At 43.0% G+C, this 21380-nt stretch overlaps 1 protein-coding gene across 1 annotated transcript in view; it reads left to right on the top strand.

Annotated features, from left to right (window-relative positions):
* polr3b (polymerase (RNA) III (DNA directed) polypeptide B) overlaps positions 1-21380 on the top strand; it is a 105373-nt gene that overhangs the window by 13451 nt on the left and 70542 nt on the right. The window contains exons 7-12 of the mRNA XM_084334814.1: positions 6633-6724; positions 8813-8930; positions 10370-10478; positions 11832-11954; positions 13222-13338; positions 16518-16652. Of these exons, the coding sequence (XP_084190940.1) occupies positions 6633-6724; positions 8813-8930; positions 10370-10478; positions 11832-11954; positions 13222-13338; positions 16518-16652 (694 nt within the window). The remainder of the gene's footprint in view (positions 1-6632; positions 6725-8812; positions 8931-10369; positions 10479-11831; positions 11955-13221; positions 13339-16517; positions 16653-21380) is intronic.

The raw sequence follows: 21380 nt of genomic DNA, 5'->3' as shown, positions 1-21380 counted from the left end.
CTCACCAGGTGGCAGTATCGCCTACCTTTTGAACTGGGGATATCACTTGTCTTGTGATCCACTCCGACTTTTTCCACCTAGTGGATCACAACATAGCAATCGGTGGAAGATTTGGTGCTATTCTTTCCCGTATTGTATCCATGCTCAATATACACGAGTAATTGCGATCGCCATGGGATCGACTGGGATTTATTCATTTTGGAGTACTTTCTTAGGTCTATCTTAGGTAACCTGCTGGTATTTTTTTAACGTAAAACATGCTTCTGTACCGATCAGTGTCGTGTTTTACCGGACGTAAAACATGCTCGACAAACACGATCGCAGTTTCTAGTTAAAACGACCCCCCCCCCTTGATGATTTTGTGAAGACACATATGTACATGGTATATACCTTTGATTTGGAAGTATTTCGGGTTTCAGGCGATTTGGGTATATTGCATAATATAATGCGTCATATCTTGCTATCTATGAAAAAAGACTGGATTATTTTGGAAAGGGTCGAATAGCGTGTAATAGTGCACAAACTACAGTATGTAGAAATTAACTGATTGGTCAGTGATGGACTATGAACAATGCCTGTCAAATGAGCCATACTATTGTCTCCATAGCTATAATACAGAACACACGATGGGTCTGCAAACATCGCTAAAATGGTCATTAACGCTGGCGCCAAACAGTGCAGATGGCGATAGCTGGTGGCCGTCAATGAGTTAAGAGTCAGATAGTCCTAACAGTGTTTATTATTAAGAGTCAGATAGTTCTAACAGTGTTTATTATTAAGAGTCAGATAGTCCTAACAGTGTTTATTATTAAGAATCAGATGGTTCTAACAGTGTTTATTATTAACTCATTCAGCGCCAGCGATTATCCTCATCCCTGTAGTCAATGGGCCACGCTTTAAAAGATAGGCATTTTCACTGTGCGTCATGATGTTTGCAGAGCTATATCTATATTCTATATTATAGCTATGGAGACAATACTATTGCTCATTTGACGGTCACTATCTCTCGTCCAACATGTAAAAAATAGTTAATTTCTTCATGTATACGTTTGCGTGTTATCCCGTGGTGAATATTGTATAGTTTTAGAGTGATCCGGGCTAATTCCTGGAAGCTGAGTTATGGAGCGCTATGTGCATTTTGCCAAAGTTGTTTGCGTTGCTGGCCTGGACACGATATTATTTCCAGATCAAAGGTATATAATCGTCAGCAACGGCATACGGTTTGAATATTACATACGTTGATTGTTGCGATCCATGTGAAATCATTGTTGGATCAAAGTAGGCTGATGTCATAATAGTCCTTACCTTTGCTAGGAGTTATTCAATTTTTTTTATTTTTTTTGTCTACTTTTTCTCCCATTTTTTTAATTTTTCTCCCATCCCAATTTCCTATCGTTCAATTCTACTGCGCAGGCGCACCAACCGACCTGTAGGAGTCGCTGTCCACAACGTCCGATCCCCACCCCTCAGTTTTCCCTCCCCCTAATACTGCCAATAGACCTATCTCAAACCCTGCCCCTTTTCTTGATCCTCCAATCACAGCTGTCGCTTACCTCGGACTTCCTCGCGACAGCTGTGATTGGAGGACCAAGAAAAGAGGGCAGGGTTTTGAGACAGGTCCATTGTATTAGTACCAGAGCATGTGAGCGGAGCGCTCGAAAAATCCGCTCTTCGCTCTAGATGTCTGGTTCCGCTCCCATCCGCTCATGTTGGCCCGCCCCCCCCAAGTCGCTCACCGCTCCGCTCACCTTCATTTACGAATCAAGCGCTCCCTGCTCCACATCGCTCCACAGCTCGCTCAGCAGAATCTTTTTTGGAGCATGATGTAAATGAGCTTGATTTGACCAAACTACAACAGTCTACACCCCCTGGGCCCCTTAACAATTGTTTGTATTGAGCCGTATTGTAATTGTACCCATTCTGCAATGTTAAATAACGTTGTTTATCCATTCAACTAGCTCTACTAAGCGATGGTAGCTAGCCTAGCCACAATGCTATGGTCGCTGCCATTCACGTTAGCATGTAACCTAACAACAACAACAATGGCGGAATATACTTTGGTCTAGCAGGATGTGAGTGACGGTTCACCCTTCTCATTGGTTGAAAATGGCCTTCATGTTTGTACATTGTCACCTGTTGCTTTGGCATTGTACTACATGTATATTACATCAGTGTTAAACCACTGTGAGCGGCCCGGAGCGGATTGGAGCGGAGGAGAACTCTCGCTTCGGATGTTGCGCCGACTCATTTTAAAACCCACTCCGTCGCTCACGGCAAAACCGCCCGCTCCGCTCCCCGCGCCGCTCTTGCGCCGCGCCGCTCACATGCCCTGATTAGTACGGATGACCAGCCAAACTGAAAACAATGTGGAGAGCTGGACTCGAACCCAGCGTCTCCAGAATTGGTGGTGAGTGCCTTGCCCACTGCACCACCTAGCCACCCTTATTCCAAAATGTATAATCCAATTGTCTGAATGCAATTTCCAGTATTGATGTCCATCGGGTCCCTGACATGAAATGGCACAAAATATGCATCAAGTGTGCTGGACGCGTTCCAAGTTGCTCGATTGAAGCGTTTCACTTGCCGGGGTCCAAATTCTCCCCCCGGACCATATAAAATGTAACACAGTGTGAAATAAGGTTTCAAAGGGTAGGCCATACTGCCACCTAGCAGGATTTGGCCGGCGTTGCACTCTCGAGTTCTCAATGAGTTCCAATTATAACACTGAGGTCCGAGAGAGTGTATAGAATATTAAAATCGAAAAAACTATGAAAACCCGAGAAATCTCGGGTTTTGGCGCTCAACCGCTGGTGAGATAACCCGAGAAATCTCGGGGTTGGCGCAGAAAGTGTTAAGGCGAGACAGTACCCCCTAATAGGCAAATTAAAACTAAGATAATTTTTTCAGAATTGTATGTTTATATATGCAAATGAGGCATGTCCTCATTAAATATGCACACATTTGCATATATCGCCAAGACACGAATCACCAAAATGGATAATGCCATATTCAAAAACTTGGTTTCATTTTGTTGATACATTCAAAAAGAAACTTTTTACAGAAGGGATTGTGGCCATGTCCTCAGCCCATACATCAGGAAATACTGTCTACTGTCATAATAAAATAGATATTTGCCTAGTTTTGGTATAAATTGTACTATAAATCCGGCTATGAATAATATATCAACAAACCCTTCTGTAATTAGAAGCAGGATATGGATAGAAAGAAATGTGGAATGTTTGTCGTGTGTAGGTACTAGGAAAATGTCTTTGTGTGTAAGTAAAATGCATAAAAACCCGTTTTTGAGAAAACAACCTCAAAGTTTTGTATTGTAAAATTCCAAATGAACAACTTGCCTATCTATTTTAGTGATTGGCTGCTGATACAAAGGATGTTGTCAAGTTTGGTTGCGATAAGATTGTACGTCACAAATAGAGGTTTCCAACGATACCAAACTTGCCATGGTGCACGCAGTAGCCACTTCAGAACAGTTTTGTGTAAAAGTAGTAACTTTTGGCAAATTTATGAAGAGTCAGATAGTTCGAACAGTGTTTATTATTAAGAGTCAGATAGTCCTAACAGTGTTTATTATTAAGAGTCAGATAGTCCTAACAGTTCTCAAGATCACCAGCCATTAGTTCTCCAGCAATTGGCAGCAGTCCGTGCCCACGGTTGTAGAACCTGATGGCTACTGGCACGAAGGACTGGCCGAAGCGGTCGTGGGGGGATGTGTCTATGGCTGAACGTGCTCCTCATTCTGGCTAGCTCCTCATATGAGGGGTGGGAGGGGTTGTCCAGTATAGCATCCATCTTTTTCCTCGTCCTCCTCTTGGCCACCACCTCTAGTTTGAGCAGCTCGACTCCCAATACTTAACACTACATGCATGGTAGGCAGGGACTACAGATGAAAACTAGCTCATTAGCTAATTCTGGCACATTTACAGGGTTCCCACGGTACCTGGAAAACATTGAAAACATGGGATTAATTTTTTCATTTTCCAGGTATGGAAAGGCATGGAAACTGAGCAAAAGTGACCAATTACATGGAAATAGAAACAGTTGTCCTGGAAAATTTTATTGGATGATGTGTAATAAAATTTAACTATTGAGCACAGAATTAACATGAGTTTATAAAAACCCTTCACACGTGAACAGCTTTTACTGTAGATAGAAATGGATGATCCCATGTTGTAGAGCATGCTCTTGGCATCCTATATGTTGGAATTTGATGCAGGCTACTTGGTGAGCCAAGGGAGCCTTGGCATCTACAGTGAAACTTCTTATGCAAGTTTATCCTCAAATGTAAGTAGCTGTGTTTTAACTGTGGTAAACCTGGGTTTATCAACGTTAGTTAGTAAGCAGTGCAATCTTGCTAACTAGCTAGCCAACGTTAGCTCTCATAACGAGCCAGTTAGCCAGCACCAGGTACAGTAGCTAGCCAACGTTAGCTCTCATAACGAGCCAGTTAGCCAGCGTGAGGTACAGTAGCTACCAACGTTAGCTCTCATAACGAGGCAGTTAGCCAGTGCCAGGTACAGTAGCTACCAACGTTAGCTCTAATAACGAGCCAGTTAGCCAGCGCCAGGTACAGTAGCTAGCCAACGTTAGCTCTCATAACGAGCCAGTTAGCCAGCGCCAAGTACAGAAGCTAGCCAACGTTAGCTCTCATAACAAGCCAGTTAGCCAGCGCCAGGTACAGTAGCTACCAACGTTAGCTCTCATAACGAGGCAGTTAGCCAGTGCCAGGTCCAGTAGCTACCAACGTTAGCTCTCATAACGAGCCAGTTAGCCAGCGCCAGGTACAGTAGCTAGCCAACGTTGGCTCTCATAACGAGCCAGTTAGCCAGCGCCAGGTACAGTAGCTAGCCAACGTTAGCTCTCATAACGAGCCAGTTAGCCAGCGCCCGGTACAGTAGCTAGCCAACGTTAGCTCTCATAACGAGCCAGTTAGCCAGCGCCAGGTACAGTAGCTAGCCAACGTTAGCTCTCATAACGAGCCAGTTAGCCAGTGCCAGGTACAGTAGCTAGCCAACGTTAGCTCTCATAACGAGCCAGTTAGCCAGCGCCAGGTACAGTAGTTAGCCAACGTTAGCTCTCATAACGAGCCAGTTAGCCAGCGCCAGGTACAGTAGCTAGCCAACGTTAGCTCTCATAACGAGCCAGTTAGCCAGTGCCAGGTACAGTAGCTAGCCAACGTTAGCTCTCATAACGAGCCAGTTAGCCAGCGCCAGGTACAGTAGTTAGCCAACGTTAGCTCTCATAACGAGCCAGTTAGCCAGCGCCAGGTACAGTAGCTACCAACGTTAGCTCTCATAACGATAGCCAGTTAGCCAGCGCCGGGTACAGTAGCTAGCCAACGTTAGCTCTCATAACGAGCCAGTTAGCCAGCGCCAGGTACAGTAGCTACCAACGTTAGCTCTCATAACGAGGCAGTTAGCCAGTGCCAGGTACAGTAGCTACCAACGTTAGCTCTCATAACGAGCCAGTTAGCCAGCGCCAGGTACAGTAGCTAGCCAACGTTAGCTCTCATAACGAGCCAGTTAGCCAGCGCCAGGTACAGTAGCTAGCCAATGTTAGCTCTCATAACGAGCCAGTTAGCCAGCGCCAGGTACAGTAGCTAGCCAACGTTAGCTCTCATAACGAGCCAGTTAGCCAGCGCCAGGTACAGTAGCTAGCCAACGTTAGCTCTCATAACGAGCCAGTTAGCCAGTGCCAGGTACAGTAGCTAGCCAACGTTAGCTCTCATAACGAGCCAGTTAGCCAGCGCCAGGTACAGTAGCTAGCCAACGTTAGCTCTCATAACGAGCCAGTTAGCCAGCGCCAGGTACAGTAGCTACCAACGTTAGCTCTCATAACGATAGCCAGTTAGCCAGCGCTGGGTACAGTAGCTAGCCAACGTTAGCTCTCATAACGAGCCAGTTAGGCAGCGCCAGGTACAGTATCTAGCCAACGTTAGCTCTCATAACGATAGCCAGTTAGCCAGCCCCGGGTACAGTAGCTAGCCAACGTTAGCTCTCATAACGAGCCAGTTAGCCATGAAGAGAAGAGGCCGCGAAGATGGAAGAGAAGGATGACAGAGGAAAAGGGAGAACAGTGGAGAGGAGTTGAGAAGAGTAGGAAGAGAAGACAGGAGCGGACACAAGGGGAGGTGTGGAGAGAAGAGGACAGGATGAGATAGGAGAGGAGTGGAAGAGAGAACATCATATCAATCCCAGTGCTCATGTGTTCCAGTTCAATAAATTGTTGTTCATCTACAGCTTGTTGCATTATTTCATGCATTGATATTATCAATAAGACATAATCTCTAAGCATTTACAATGTAGACTTGACTGGCACATCTTTTAAATCAAGTAAGTAGTCAGGTGTCCTAGGGGGTTGTGTGTGTGAGGGGAGGGGGGCGCGGATGGGGGTGGAAAACTTCAGGGGCCTATAGATCATCACTTAATATGGTACCTGGAAAATCAGTAGGTAGTATGGAAAAAAATTTCAAGGCAAGCGTGGGAACCCTGATTTACATTGATGTGGAAACTGAAGATGTTGATTAATGTGCACTGTCCCTGGGTAAAAAATAAATAGATAAACTTAAACTTGTGTTGTGTTTGGATACTGTTTTGAACTGTGTTTTTACCCAGGATGCCCATCATGCTGCGCAGCTCAAACTGTGTCCTCACAGGGAAGACGCCGATGGAGTACGCTAAACTCAATGAATGTCCTCTGGATCCAGGTATGAAAACCACACCTGTCAGCTTAGGATCTTATTCAGGATTTTATTTTGATCCCCATTAACTGATGCAAAGCATCAGCTACTCTTCCTGGGCTCCACACAAAACATAAAAACATGACTACTGCAAGCCTTAGTGCTCAATTCTGATCAGCAATTTCATACATATAAGCACAATAAATAAGCAATAATACACGAGAAGCCGTGGTATGTCATGAATATTGCCACAGCTGTGATGCGCCCGCAGGCACAAGAGTGAAGCTCGAGTGCCGTAGGCATCACAGCCGTGGCAATATTCATGACATACCACAGGCTTCCGAGTGTATTATTGCTTTTATACAAGGGGTTGCGTCAGGAAAAATATAGGATGATACAGACAATTCTAGGGTCTTTTATATCGATTTCAATGAACTTGGCGTAGAAAAATAGTTCCTAAAGATGTCTCGTTGCTATGGAATTTCAAATGGAGTAGGCTCTCAACAGTGGGCATGGGTACCTTTCACATTTGAACCGATACCGGTACCTGTGAATCGATACCGGTACCCAACGGTACCTTTTTTCGGTACTTTAATCTCAAGAAACTTTATTTACCTACCTCAGTCGTATAAAAAATCCAAAATCCAAACTTCAAATAACTACAATTTCGACAGTTTTCGGCTTGTCATTGCTCCGACTGCTTTGTTGTTGAATCAAGTCAAATCCTAGGTAAGCATATATTGTGCGTGTGAACGTTGACATGAAAAGAAAAAAGTAAAATGTTTTTTTTTTTTTTTTTTTTTTATATATATTTTTTCGGTATCTCACTTGATTCGATACTCGGTAGTACCGACGTGTTTCGGTTCGGTACCTCAAAAGTACCGAATTCGGTACCCATCCCTACTCAACAGGCTTGGCAACGCAAACTAATGACGTATTAGTCTAATGCAAGCGAAAGTCGGAGAAAGTCATCAGCACCTTGGGGGATCAGCACCTTGGACAGTTCCGGGAGTTGGGCCAATTCAATGCCCAGGCCGTCGACTTGGTGGTGTTGATTTCATTGTGGCTTTTCTCCAGCGTATCCAGCTCGTCTTTCGTTGGATTGGCATGTCTAATAATGCTGTTTTTCTGAATACCGTTATATGTAGGCCCGTCCTCTATATCTATCCACTCGTTTATGGTTAACGGGTACGTTAAATCAAGTAACGTTGTCCGCGGAGTAGGTCATGTTGACACAGTTTCCGTTTGATGAATGGCAGTTGAAACTTTGTACAACATTCTAAAGCCAGCGCAGTGGTATATTGATGGTGATTTAACCGTGAGTATATCATGAATATACTCACTGTTTAGAACACTCTCGACCAATCACAATGCATGGTCGTAACTACCTGTTGTATAAATAAGAATAAACAATACAAATCAGCTAAGACAGTTACAAGTCGACACACAGTGGTCGGAGATCATACTTTTAAATGCAGCAAAAGAAGGAAGAACCTTCAACTTCAGGGTCAGTTGGAGGACATTCCAGGTGTTGGAAGCATCAAAGGAAAAAGCAGTTGTTCCTAGTTCAGAGCAAACTGGAGGAACCCTAAGAACCAACCAGTCATTTGAACATGTAGAAAAGTTTCCAAGATCCCATTCCAACAATGTTGTGATTGATGTAAGAGGGACGTTTACCAATAAGGGCTTTACAAATTTACAAATACCAATGGTAGTTATGCCTTTCAACCAGAGAAGGCCACCCAACCTTTTCACAAAGGACACAGTGGTGGGTATCATATCTGTCACCAGTAATAAATCTGAGGGCTGAATCTGAGCTTTGATTGTGTTCTAGATTTAGGAGATGTGTAGCGCCCTCTGGTGGCGTTTTCTGGTACGGTGGGTTTGTGTGTCTAGAGCTGAATGTGAGTTGACTATACAAACAATTAGTAATTTTCAATACATTACCATTTCTAAAAAAAATAGTTATGCTGCCAGCCTCTCCTCAACTTTCAACCAGGAGACACTGACACGTTGTTTACATTATACCTCAATGTGCATCGAAGGTCAAGACGACTCAAATATAATGTGTGAGTGCTCTTAATGCTCATCCCTAATAGTGTTTTATGTTCACAGGCGGATACTTCATCGTCAAGGGTCAGGAGAAGGTCATTCTGATCCAAGAACAGCTGTCCAAGAATCGCATCATTGTGGAACAGGACAGAAAGGGTGCCGTTGGAGCCTCTGTCACCAGGTACTGCCCCAGGATCTGTCATCACTATTAGTTGAATCTAAATTGCGTTATAAGGGAAACTACAAAATCACTGGATAGTCAAAGAACTTGAAAGCCATTTTTCTCAGTTTGTGCGTGCGTGTGTGCGGTCTCAGCTGTTGGTGTCATAGCAGCATGGGGGAGGGGAGGTATGGGCATGGTAATAGTAGAAAGATATAAATATAGACAATAAAATTTGCTCTGAAGATAAATACTGGTGCAGATGAGGGTCTGTATGCCCTATTATTGGTTATATTATATGTTACAGTAAATATATAGGCAATAGGGCTGAGCCCAAACATTCGAACCTTCGAACCTTTGTTCGTTACGTTGGCATTCGAATTCTAAATCAACATTCTAATTTTTCATTTTTAATTAAATTTCTTTTTTTTTTTTTTTTTTTTTTATTAATTCTGTTTAAACCAATGGGGTTTTTCTTCACAGTTGCAGATAAAGATTAGGCTACACTAATATTATAGTATTAAAAAAAACTGATGAGTTATATTCAGAAAGTTGATTTAATTGATTTAGTTGGGCTGGGGCTTCTCCCTGGGCTGGGTGTGGGGCTGGAAAGTTGATTTAATAAAAAAAAAAACTCATTTAATCAGATTAATCACTTTATTCAAATTGAGGATTTAGTTTGAGGATATTTATTAAAAAATATATATATCTATAAAAAAAATAGAATTTTTTATTTTTTAAGGTTCGAACGTCCGTTCGAAAAACCCTGACGAAGTTCGAATCCCAAAAACAGGCTTCGGGGACAGCCTTAATAGGAAATAAAGTATTTGAATCTGAATATATACTAAGAGTAAAAGTAAACACACGGTGCAGTATACACAAGGTACCCTAACTGGCATGATATACGTCATACATTGGCTGCGGTTACATGGTGACTTTTAATTCCGAATTATAACTTCGGAATCAAATCATTCGGATGTAAAAAAAAATCATGCGAGTTTACATGTCAAATCTTAATTCCGACAAGGTGTTTACATGAAAGTCACTGTCTAATCGGGAGTTTTCAAGTCATCGTAAGGTTTGGGGCTGGGAAGGCTTCTGATTGGGTAAACGTAAACAGGATATTAACGTCATTACGTATAAACTGTCCATGTAAACGCAGCCAATGTAGTTCGTGCCGGTTTTGGTTGTTAAGAGTCAGACACACTTAGTGGTCAGACATTCCTAATAGTTCTCGAGTTCTGCAGCCGAGCTATCAGTAGAGCCTGTGCCCACTACAAACTCGGTGCGTAAACCTTTATTCAAATCTAAACCTTGTCTCAATAAAGGTGTTACACATGGTCGTTTTTAGCATACACACTCTACTCTTCTCTCTACTGATGTGCACCTTGCCCAGCAACTGTTTTGATGTGTGTATAACTATCACCTCCACCTTCCTCTGTGATACTGTCCTATTCCAGCTCCACCCACGAGAAGAAGAGCAGGACTAATATTATCGTCAAGCAGGGCCGATTCTACCTGAGACACAACACGCTGTCGGAGGACGCGCCCATCGCCATTATATTCAAGGTAAAGAGGTTGTCTCTGACGTGAATACACAGACATACCCAAGAACACTGCATAGACACGGCACATCCAGTAGGGGGCGCTACTGGATTAAAAGATAACAGAACATTATGTCCATGCAGTAAGGTTCCACTTTTCCATGCATAAAATAACAACCATTTTATTTTTGTAAGTTTTGTAGTTTTTCCACATTTTTATATTTCCTTTGTTCGATTCAACCCTGAGTGTCTATATTCAGCGATTATACAGAATCAAGGCCTGCATTCAGCCAGAGATATATGGTTCTTCGCCCCGGGATAATTAAGTTATATCTTGTTGCATTTAATAGTTCCAACAGTTTCATGTTTCATCCATTTCACTCGTGGAGAATGTCAGATTTGTCCAGCTGGCATCATCAACTTCTGTTCTGTTCTGTTTGGAAGTTTGTGTCAACTGTGAGTGCAGCGTCTTCTACTCATTACCCACGGAACATGTTTGCATGCCTGGTTTTGTTTGCTCTGCACTTGTGCGTCCTGGGTGCGTTCCTCTCCGCTCTCTCTCCATGAGTTCAGCAGAGCTGCCAACACGGCCCCAGATCCAGGATCCGTTCCCACAGCTCCGTATTTCCATAAGCAAATGTCAAGGCAACCTTATGACTCCCAGCCCACCTCCCTCCCTGTGTACTCAGTCCTGTCCCCTCCGTGTGTACTCAGTCCTGTCCCCTCCCTGTGTACTCAGTTCTGTCCCCTCAGTGTGTATTCAGTCCTGTCCCCTCCATGTTTTTATGATTTTATTTTCTGATTCAGATTCAGATTGTCACAGCTTTTTTAAATGTTCATACATTCAGAAAAACTTGAATTTTCCCAGCTCTTCAACCACAGTACATTTTTAAACAACACTGCAAAACGATCTATACAAACTATACAATTTTGTATAGATCACAGTTTTTTTACAAAGTAATTTTTTTTTATTATTCTTGGCTTATTTCTGTGTGTACACTCGACATGACTGTAAATGAGGGAAACCTTTACAGTCTAGGTAATTAATGGGAAACACATAATGATCATGTAGTATAAGGAGGTAGCCCTATCAGCTATAAATCAATATATAATGATGTAGTATAAGGAGGTAGCCCTATCAGCTATAGATCAATATATAATGATGTAGTACAAGGAGGTAGGCCTATCAGCTATAGATCAATATATTATGATGTAGTATAATGATGTATTACCAATAAGCTACTTGATCAGAGTAACAGCCTGTAATCTGTTGTTCTACATTCCTAATCTATCCACACACACACCTTCTCCTGTATCTTGTACCACTGCTACTCTCTTCATTCAAACCTAACGTCCTCCTGTCGTCCCGTACAACCAGGGCATGGGTGTGGAGAGTGACCAGGAAATTGTGCAGATGATTGGTACGGAGGAGCACGTCATGGCTAACTTCTCTCCCAGCCTGGAGGAATGCCAGAAAGCCCAGATCTTCACCCAAATTCAGGTACCGTTACCCCCCAGAGCTGCTCTTCAGAACCAGGCTGTTCACAGTAGGAAGAACAGGATGTTTTACTTGAGGCACCCAAACATAGACACCCTAACTATATCACTCAGCTCAAGATAAGATAAGATAATATAAAATACGATATTCCTTTATTGATCCCTGGGTGTCATAGCAGCATGGGAGAGGGGGGGGTACAGGTATGGGCGGGGTAATAGTAGAAAGACATGAATGTATTAATTAGTAACGTTAAGTTATCAGAGTGAGCGGACTTCTCTTCAGACAGAGTTCACAAATATTCTTAGAAAATAGAATCTCGATTCTCAAAGCCAAGTTTTACGTAATCAAATCTTTCTTTTCTACTACATTGTATCGATCTGATCTGCATGGTTTGTTCACCATAGTGGCGCTGGAATTGTATATGTCATGTATTTTAATATTAGAGAACAGGGTGGGTGGTCTCAAGAGAAATACTTCAGTCTGATTAACCTTTGACCCTTTGTCTAGTTTTGTAGTGCGGTCCAGAGTGTCGCTGAGTCAGGTGTGTGTGTGTGTTTTTTTTTCTGTATAGAGGATTACTTGCCCTCAGTCGCATCCTTTGTGCTTCACTTGACCTCCTGCAGCACTGATCCTGTGTACATTTATAGGCTCTACTCTGAATTCAACACATTAGATTAGATTAAAATGTATTGTCATCATACAGCACAAGTACAGTACAAGGAAAATAAGTTTGGCATCCAACCAGAGTGCAAATGTAACAGTAAAGTGCAATAGTAATATACAATGTACAGGTGATTAAACTGGGTATAAAATATATTAATTAGTACTACAGAGTAATAGTGCTAATCAGATGTATGTACAGAGTTGTAGTATTAATATGTACAGTGATACAGGTATGAAGACATTATGGTAATAAGTCGTACTGGCCAGCAGCGTAACTAGTAAGAGTAGGTAAGGGATATGTACACATATAGATATAGTATCTACAGATATGTAAAAAGAATTACATCTGAATGACAGTATCATCTCATCCACTATGAGTAGCATAGAAGGGGATTGGGTTTCTTCATTGAGCGCTTATCCTTAGGGCACAAGTATCTTATGTTTTATTATTAATTATGCACATACAGAATACCGTTGAATGCAGCCTTTCAGATTAAAGTAATCACTTCTTTTCTCAATGCACCAATTATATATCCTTTTCACTTAGTGGCTTTAGACATTATTGGCAAAACATACTTGTTCTTATATCCTACTGTGTGTCTCTCAGGCTTTGAAATACCTGGGGAATAAGGTGCGGAGGCAGCGCATGTGGGGAGGCCCCAAGAAGACCAAGATGGAGGAGGCCAGAGAACTTCTAGCTTCACTTATCCTCACACATGTACCTGTAAGTATACACACACACACACACACACACACACACACACACACACACACACACACACACACACACACACACACACACACACACACACACACACACACACACACACACACACACACACATATATATATATACACGCATATATACACACGCACACACACAGCTTTGGGAAAAATGGAAACTAAAACGTACTTATTCATTGTAGACTATATTTTAAGTGTCTTATTCTCAGGCTCTTGACTGAGCACTTTCTACTCTCTAAAGTCTTAGCACTGCTCATTTTGGCTCCTAGCTACAGTATGTTGGTGATGCTAAAATGGGAGCTTACTCTACTAGGACTGTCCTCGGCTAACAAGTCTTAATCATGTACTTGGTTGACTAATTGATTTGTTGGTTTAACATTAATGTATTTCCCACATGCAATAATGTGGAAGAACCTCTGCTTATCAGAGATGTACATATAATTTTTCAGAACATAACTCATTAACTCATTCATCGCCAGACCCGAGGATAGTCTGGTTAACTCGCCAGCAGTTGAGCACCATACCCAAGTATAGTCGGGTTTTCATCGTTATTTATTTTATTAGATTTTAGATCATTCTGAGATCGCTAGAGTGCAATACCGGCTGCATCCTGCTAGGTGGCAGTATCGCCCACCCTTTGAAACCTTATTGCACACCGTGTGTTACATCTAAACCCCTCCGGGGGCGCAGAATTTTGGTTCAGGCAAGTCTAGCGGTTCACCCGATCACATTGAAACGCGTCCAATGTCCCTCGATGCATGTGTTGTGCCGGATTATGTCAGGGACCCAATGGACACCAATACTGGAAATCGCGATCAGACAATTGGAATATTCTTTTTGGGATACCTCCTAGTAAAGGTAAGGACTATATGACATCAATCCTACTTTGATCCAACCATGATTTCACATCGATCGCAACGATCATGTAACATACTCCAATACTTATGCCGTTGCTGACGATCAAAGCATCAAAAAACGACCCCCCTCCCTTTCATGCATTCATGATGAAACATAATACCTATTATATACATTTGAATTGGAAATAATAGCATGTCCAGGCGAGCAACGCCGACGCTTTTAGCAAAATTCACGTATTGCTCCATAGCGCCGTTTTCAGGAATTAGCCAGGATCACTCTGAAACTATACAATATTCACCACGGTATAACACGCGAACGTACATGCAAATTTCTATTATTTTTCACATGTTGAACGATGGATAGTTGATGTCAAATGAGCCATAGTATTGTCTCCATAGCTATAATATAGAATATAGATATAGCCCTGCAAACACCGCCACGCATCCCTATCTCTTAAAGCGGTAGCCCATTGAGTACAAGGATGGCTTACACCGCTGGCGTCCAAAGTGTTAAGCATGGCACATAGAAAAAATATGAATTGACTTAAGGTCAACTAAGACCAAACCAGCAGATGAATCAACTAATAAACTAGGACCAAACAGACAGATGAATGGATTAATGGAACGAGAGGGGCCAGCCCTATACTCTACTGTTGCTCTTGTTATAAGATACTCTGGATAAGAACATCTGCTAAACACCTCAAATGTATATGTAAAATGCTAACCTTCAGTGATATAATGATTATGTAATAATATAATGATAATGCATAATGTTAACCTTCAGTTAACCTTCTACTCCCTGTACACACACGACTGTGTGGCTCAGCGGAGTAGCAACACAATCATCAAATTTGCTGACGACACAGTGGTGGTGGGCCTGATCTCTGCAAACGACGAGAGGGCCTACCTGGATGAGGTCAAGGTCCTGGCGGGATGGTGCCAGGAAAACAGCCTCTCCCTGAACGTCAGCAAAACAAAAGAGATGATTGTGGACTTCAGAAGGTCGGGGGTCAAGGACTACAGCCCCCCCCCCCCCCCCCCCCCCCTCAGCATCGACGGGGCACCGGTTGAGAGAGTGAACAGCTTTAAGTACCTCGGAGCCTACATATCCGAGGACTTGACATGGACCACACACATTGACAGTGTTGTGAAGAAGGCACGACAACGCCTCTACTTCCTCAGGCGCCTAAGGAAGTTCCAAGTCAGTCAGAAGATCCTTAAGAACTTCTACTCATGTACAATAGAGAGCATACTGACTGGCAACATCACCTCCTGGTTTGGGAATAGCACTGCACAAGACCGAAGCAGACTACAAAGAGTGACGCGTTCAGCCGAACGCACAATTGGAGGGGGGCTCCCCACCCTCTAGAACATTTACAACAAGCGGTGCAGGGGCAAGGCTAAGAGAATCATTAAGGACTCCAGTCACCCGAACAACTGCCTCTTTGAACTGCTGCGGTCAGGCAAGCGATACCGGAGTCTCAAGGCGAGCACAGAAAGACTCAGAAGAAGCTTCTATCCCCAGGCCATCAGGCTGCTCAACAACAATGAACACTACACAACAACCATCAAACGCACATAGCACACACATCCACACGCACACACTCACTTTAAACAAACACACTGTAGCACCCACTCCCCACACTTTATAGCACACACTCACTTTAAACAAACACACTGTAGCACCCACTCCCCACACTTTATATTTATTGATAAAGGATTGCACTACAACTCGTACACCTTACTGTAAATTGTACCTAAATTGAACCTCATCCCATTTCTGCTTTGCACTATATAGTATTGTATATTAGTACACTGCATAGTATTGTATATTATATGGTAACTCAGTTACGTCTATTCTGCATCGAACATTTTACATACCATACCGTATGTCTATACTGAACACTGTGACCTCATTTTCTACTTCTAATTTACATGCTATACTATGTTATTGATACTTATCTTGTCTAGCACAGTCTCTGGAGCGTAACAGTAAGAAGCATTTTGTATAAAAGTATTCTGTACTTCTGTATGACAACTATTAAAGAAACTTGAAAAACTTGAAACTTGAAGTGACATGACTGGCTGCTTTATTTATATAATGATAATGTAATAATATAATAATAATGAATAATGTTAATCTTCAGTGACATGACTGTCTGCTTTATTTATGTAATGATAATGTAATAATATAATAATAATGAATAATGTTAACCTTCAGTGACATGACTGGCTGCTTTATTTTCTTACAAACAGTAGCTCAAATCCCTGTTATTACAACACAATTTGATTTGTCCTTTAGGTGAAGGAGTTCAACTTTCGGGCGAAGTGCATCTACCTGGCGGTGATGGTGCGCAGGGTCATCCTGGCCCAGGGGAACAACAAGGTGGACGACAGAGACTATTATGGGAATAAGCGTCTGGAGCTGGCTGGACAGGTACTTCTGTCTGGGGGAATCTCTCAAACAGGCACTTTGATATAGAGGCCTTGCGTAGGAATATCTGTGTAGTTCTCTTTCTTACAACATGGCTGCTTGTAATAGGGCTGCTCAATTATGGCAGAAATCTTAATCACAATTAATTTGATTGATATTGAAATCACGATTATTAAACGCAATTACTCATTGATTTGAGAACATCATGTGACGACGACTCAATTTGCTTTACAGTACCTTTCTTCTCGACCGAAGATTGCCTTTCTGTCGTCTTCTACAAGTTACTAAAGATGTTTCAAAGTAACTGAAGATGCGCGTAGTGGCTCCTCCCTCTCGACACAATGCTGAAACTACTGTTTGCAGAGGACGCGACAATAATGTTATTATCTAGATTATTTTGCTTTCATGATCGTGGGAAGACGAAATTGTAGTTAAATTTGAAACTTGATTAATCGCTCATCTCTGGCTTGTAACCATTGGTAATCGCTTTAAAAATTAAATGGCTACTTTCTGTACAGTGGTAGATCAGGTAAAACAATGGAAAAGAAAATGGCTACTTTCTGTACAGTGGTAGATCAGGTAAAACACTGGAAAAGAAAAGGCTTACTTTCTGTACAGTAGAGGAGGTAAAACACTGGAAAAGAAAAGGCTTACTTTCTGTATAGTAGAGGAGGTAAAACACTGGAAAAGAAAAGGCTTACTTTCTGTAGAGGTAGAGCAGGTAAAACACTGGAAAAGAAAAGGCCTACTTTCTGTACCGTAGAGGAGGTAAAACACTGGAAAAGAAAAGGCCTACTTTCTATACAGTAGAGGAGGTAAAACACTGGAAAAGAAAATGGCTACTTTCTGTACAGTAGAGGAGGTAAAACACTGGAAAAGAAAATGCTTACTTTCTGTACAGTAGATCAGGTAAAACACTGGAAAAGAAAAGGCCTACTTTCTGTACAGTGGGAGAGCAGGTAAAACACTGGAAAAGAAAAGGCCTACTTTCTGTACAGTAGAGGTAGAGCAGGTAAAACACTGGAAAAGAAAAGGCTTACATTCTGTACAGTAGAGGAGGTAAAACACTGGACAAAAAAAGGCTTACTTTCTGTACAGTAGAGGAGGTAAAACACTGGAAAAGAAAAGGCTTACTTTCTGTACAGTAGAGGTAGAGCAGGTAAAACACTGGAAAAGAAAAGGCCTACTTTCTGTACAGTAGAGGTAGAGCAGGTAAAACACTGGAAAAGAAAAAGGCTTACTTTCTGTACAGTAGCGGTAGAGCAGGTAAAACACTGTAAAAGAACAGGCCTACTTTCTGTACTGTGGGAGAGGAGGTAAAACACTGGAAGAGAACAGGCCTACTTTCTGTACAGTAGCGGTAGAGCAGGTAAAACACTGGAAAAGAAAAGGCCTACTTTCTGTACAGTAGAGGTAGAGCAGGTAAAACACTGGAAAAGAAAAGGCCTACTTTCTGTACAGTAGAGGTAGAGCAGGTAAAACACTGGAAAAGAAAAGGCTTACGTTCTGTACAGTAGAGGAGGTAAAACACTGGAAAAGAAAAGGCTTACTTTCTGTACAGTAGAGGAGGTAAAACACTGGAAAAGAAAATGGCTACTTTCTGTACAGTAGAGGTAGAGCAGGTAAAACACTGGAAAAGAAAAGGCTTACGTTCTGTACAGTAGAGGAGGTAAAACACTGGAAAAGAAAAGGCTTACTTTCTGTACAGTAGAGGAGGTAAAACACTGGAAAAGAAAATGGCTACTTTCTGTACAGTAGAGGTAGAGCAGGTAAAACACTGGAAAAGAAAAGGCTTACTTTCTGTACAGTAGAGGAGGTAAAACACTGGAAAAGAAAAGGCTTACTTTCTGTACAGTAGAGGAGGTAAACACTGGAAAAGAAAAGGCTTACTTTCTGTACAGTAGCGGTAGAGCAGGTAAAACACTGGAAAAGAAAAGGCCTACTTTCTGTACAGTAGAGGTAGAGCAGGTAAAACACTGGAAAAGAAAAGGCCTACTTTCTGTACAGTAGAGGTAGAGCAGGTAAAACACTGGAAAAGAACAGGCCTACTTTCTGTACTGTGGGAGAGGAGGTAAAACACTGGAAAAGCATTATATTATTGATCTCGGAGCTCTTATATCCAAAGCGCTTTTACAACTTATGCCTCACATTCACCCATTCGCTCACACATTCACACACCGACAGCGGAGGCGACAGTGCAAGGTGCCGACCTGCTCATCGGGAGAAGTTAGGGGTTAGGTGTCTTGCTCAAGGACACTTCGACACGCTGCCGTGAGGAACCTTCCGATTACCAGATGACAACTCTACCTCCTGAGCTACTGTCAAGTTTAAAGTTTTGTTTTATTTGCCACATAAGGTACACATTGGTACATTATAGTGAAATGCTTGGTTCTGTATGAGCCCCCTGAGATTGTGCTTCATAGTAAAATAAGTTAAAGAATAAGGACCAACACTATACAAAATATACAATCCACAAAACTAAAGTACAAAATGCAAAAATTTGGTAGAAGAGTCACCCCTAATGTAATATACTTTTATAATATTTCCCCTTTTTTAGTATGGATCTAAAGCCACACACACACACACACGCACAAAACAAGTGTGATGTGTATTCACGCCATGTGAGTGTAAATATTCCAATAGCACAGATGCCCGCTCTGGGGAGACAGGACCCCAGGGTTTTGGGGGCAGCATGGCTGCAGGCCTTGATCTCTCACCCGTTTCCTTTGTTTCAGCCTCCTTCCTTTTATTAATACTCTCATTATATTTGTCCTCTTGCTTTGTTTTTGCTTTGTTTTGTTTCCCTCCCTCCCTCCCTCCCTCCCTCCCTCCCTCCCTCCCTCCCTCCCTCCCTCTGTACTCCTACCCGCCTGGTTTTGTCGGGGGAGAGATATGCGACGGCAGCAGAATCCCAGCGCAGGGGAAACGGAGGGATTCCTCAGCGCTGTGACAATAGAATTTGTCCGCCTTGACTGGAGCGATTGAGCTAATCCGCCGGGCCCGCTCTGATAATGTAATTACGGCTGTCTTAAGGCCTTTAATTTCCCCCCAGCCTGATCCGTGTGAGGCTATGGGGGTGAGGGGGTTTCAATAGGGGGCTTACACTCTCACAACGCCGGCAATCTCTTCGCTCTCCAATTACGATTCTCTGACATTCAACTAATTGGCCCGGCTGCGTGGCAGAAGCTTAATTTCTTTATTAATTTCTGCCTGTTTGTTTTGATGTATGCTATTGTGGCGGGCGGGTGGGGGTTATGAGAGAGGTTGCCTCCTGGAGGCCCTGGCTGAGAAGGAGAGGGGCCAGGTCAGGCTTATCGGGGAGCTGGCACACCTGGTTATTAAATCTGACGTTGAGCTGATAACAACACCGGAGCCGCTGTGTGTCTCCTGATGATGTGAAGATGACTCCATCTTAGACGGCACCGCTGGCGTTCCCGCTTTGACGTCTAGTTTGGGAAACTTGATGTCAACTCTGTAAATGTAAATGGTCTCTAACTACACGCCCTCAAGACCCCTACGATCTGCATCTTCTAACTACACACCCTCAAGACCCCTACGCTCTGCATCTTCTAACTACACACCCTCAAGACCCCTACGCTCTGCATCTTCTAACTACACACCTTCAAGACCCCTACGCTCTGCATCTTCTAACTACACACCCTCAAGACCCCTACGCTCTGCATCTTCTAACTACACACCCTCAAGACCCCTACGCTCTGCATCTTCTAACTACACACCCTCAAGACCCCTACGCTCTGCATCTTCTAACGACACACCCTCAAGACCCCTACGCTTTGCATCTTCTAACTACACACCCTCAAGATCCCTACGCTCTGCATCTTCTAACTACACACCCTCAAGACCCCTACGCTCTGCATCTTCTAACTACACACCCTCAAGACCCCTACGCTCTGCATCTTCTAACGACACACCCTCAAGACCCCTACGCTCTGCATCTTCTAACTACACACCCTCAAGATCCCTACACTCTGTATCTTCTAACTACACACCCTCAAGACCCTTACACTCTGTATCTTCTAACTACACACCCTCAAGACCCCTACGCTCTGCATCTTCTAACTACACACCCTCGAGACCCCTACGCTCTGCATCTTCTAACTACATGCCCTCAAGACCCCTACGCTCTGCATCTTCTAACTACATGCCGTCAAGACCCCTACACTCTGCATCTTCTAACTACATGCCCTCAAGACCCCTCCGCTCTGCATCTTCTAATTACACACCCTCAATACCCCTACACTCTGCATCTTCTAAGTACACGCTCTTAAGACCCCTACGCTCTGCATCTTTTAACTACATGCCCATAACTCATTCAACGCCAGTCACGAGTATAGTCGGGTTAACTCGCCGACCGTTCAGCGCCAATCACGAGTATAGTCGGGGTTTGGTCGTTATTTCTTTTATTAGTTATATCCATTCATTTTCATCCATCCAGCCTGATGTTATCATTGGGAATGGGTCTGAGCTCGCAAAAGGGCAAATACCGCCGCCTACGCCTTCCAGCTGGTATTGCACTCCATTGGAAATGCTGTAGTTTATTTTCTGGGACGATCCGAGCCGTGCGGGCGGGGTTTAAATACTCAGGCGAGGTAGGCCTCAACAATGATGGCATGGAACAGTAACCCCGCCCGCCCGTTCATGTGTAATGCTCGGTAATGTGGGACGGACCTCCACGAGCAGTATTTGGAATGGTTATCAGATAATTGGATT

The sequence above is a fragment of the Notolepis coatsorum genome (assembly GCF_963971535.1).
Source record: "Notolepis coatsorum genome assembly, chromosome: 18".
NCBI lineage: Eukaryota > Metazoa > Chordata > Actinopteri > Aulopiformes > Paralepididae > Notolepis > Notolepis coatsorum.
The sequence above is the reverse complement of the archived record's forward strand: the minus strand, read 5'-3'. Positions and strand labels throughout refer to the sequence as shown.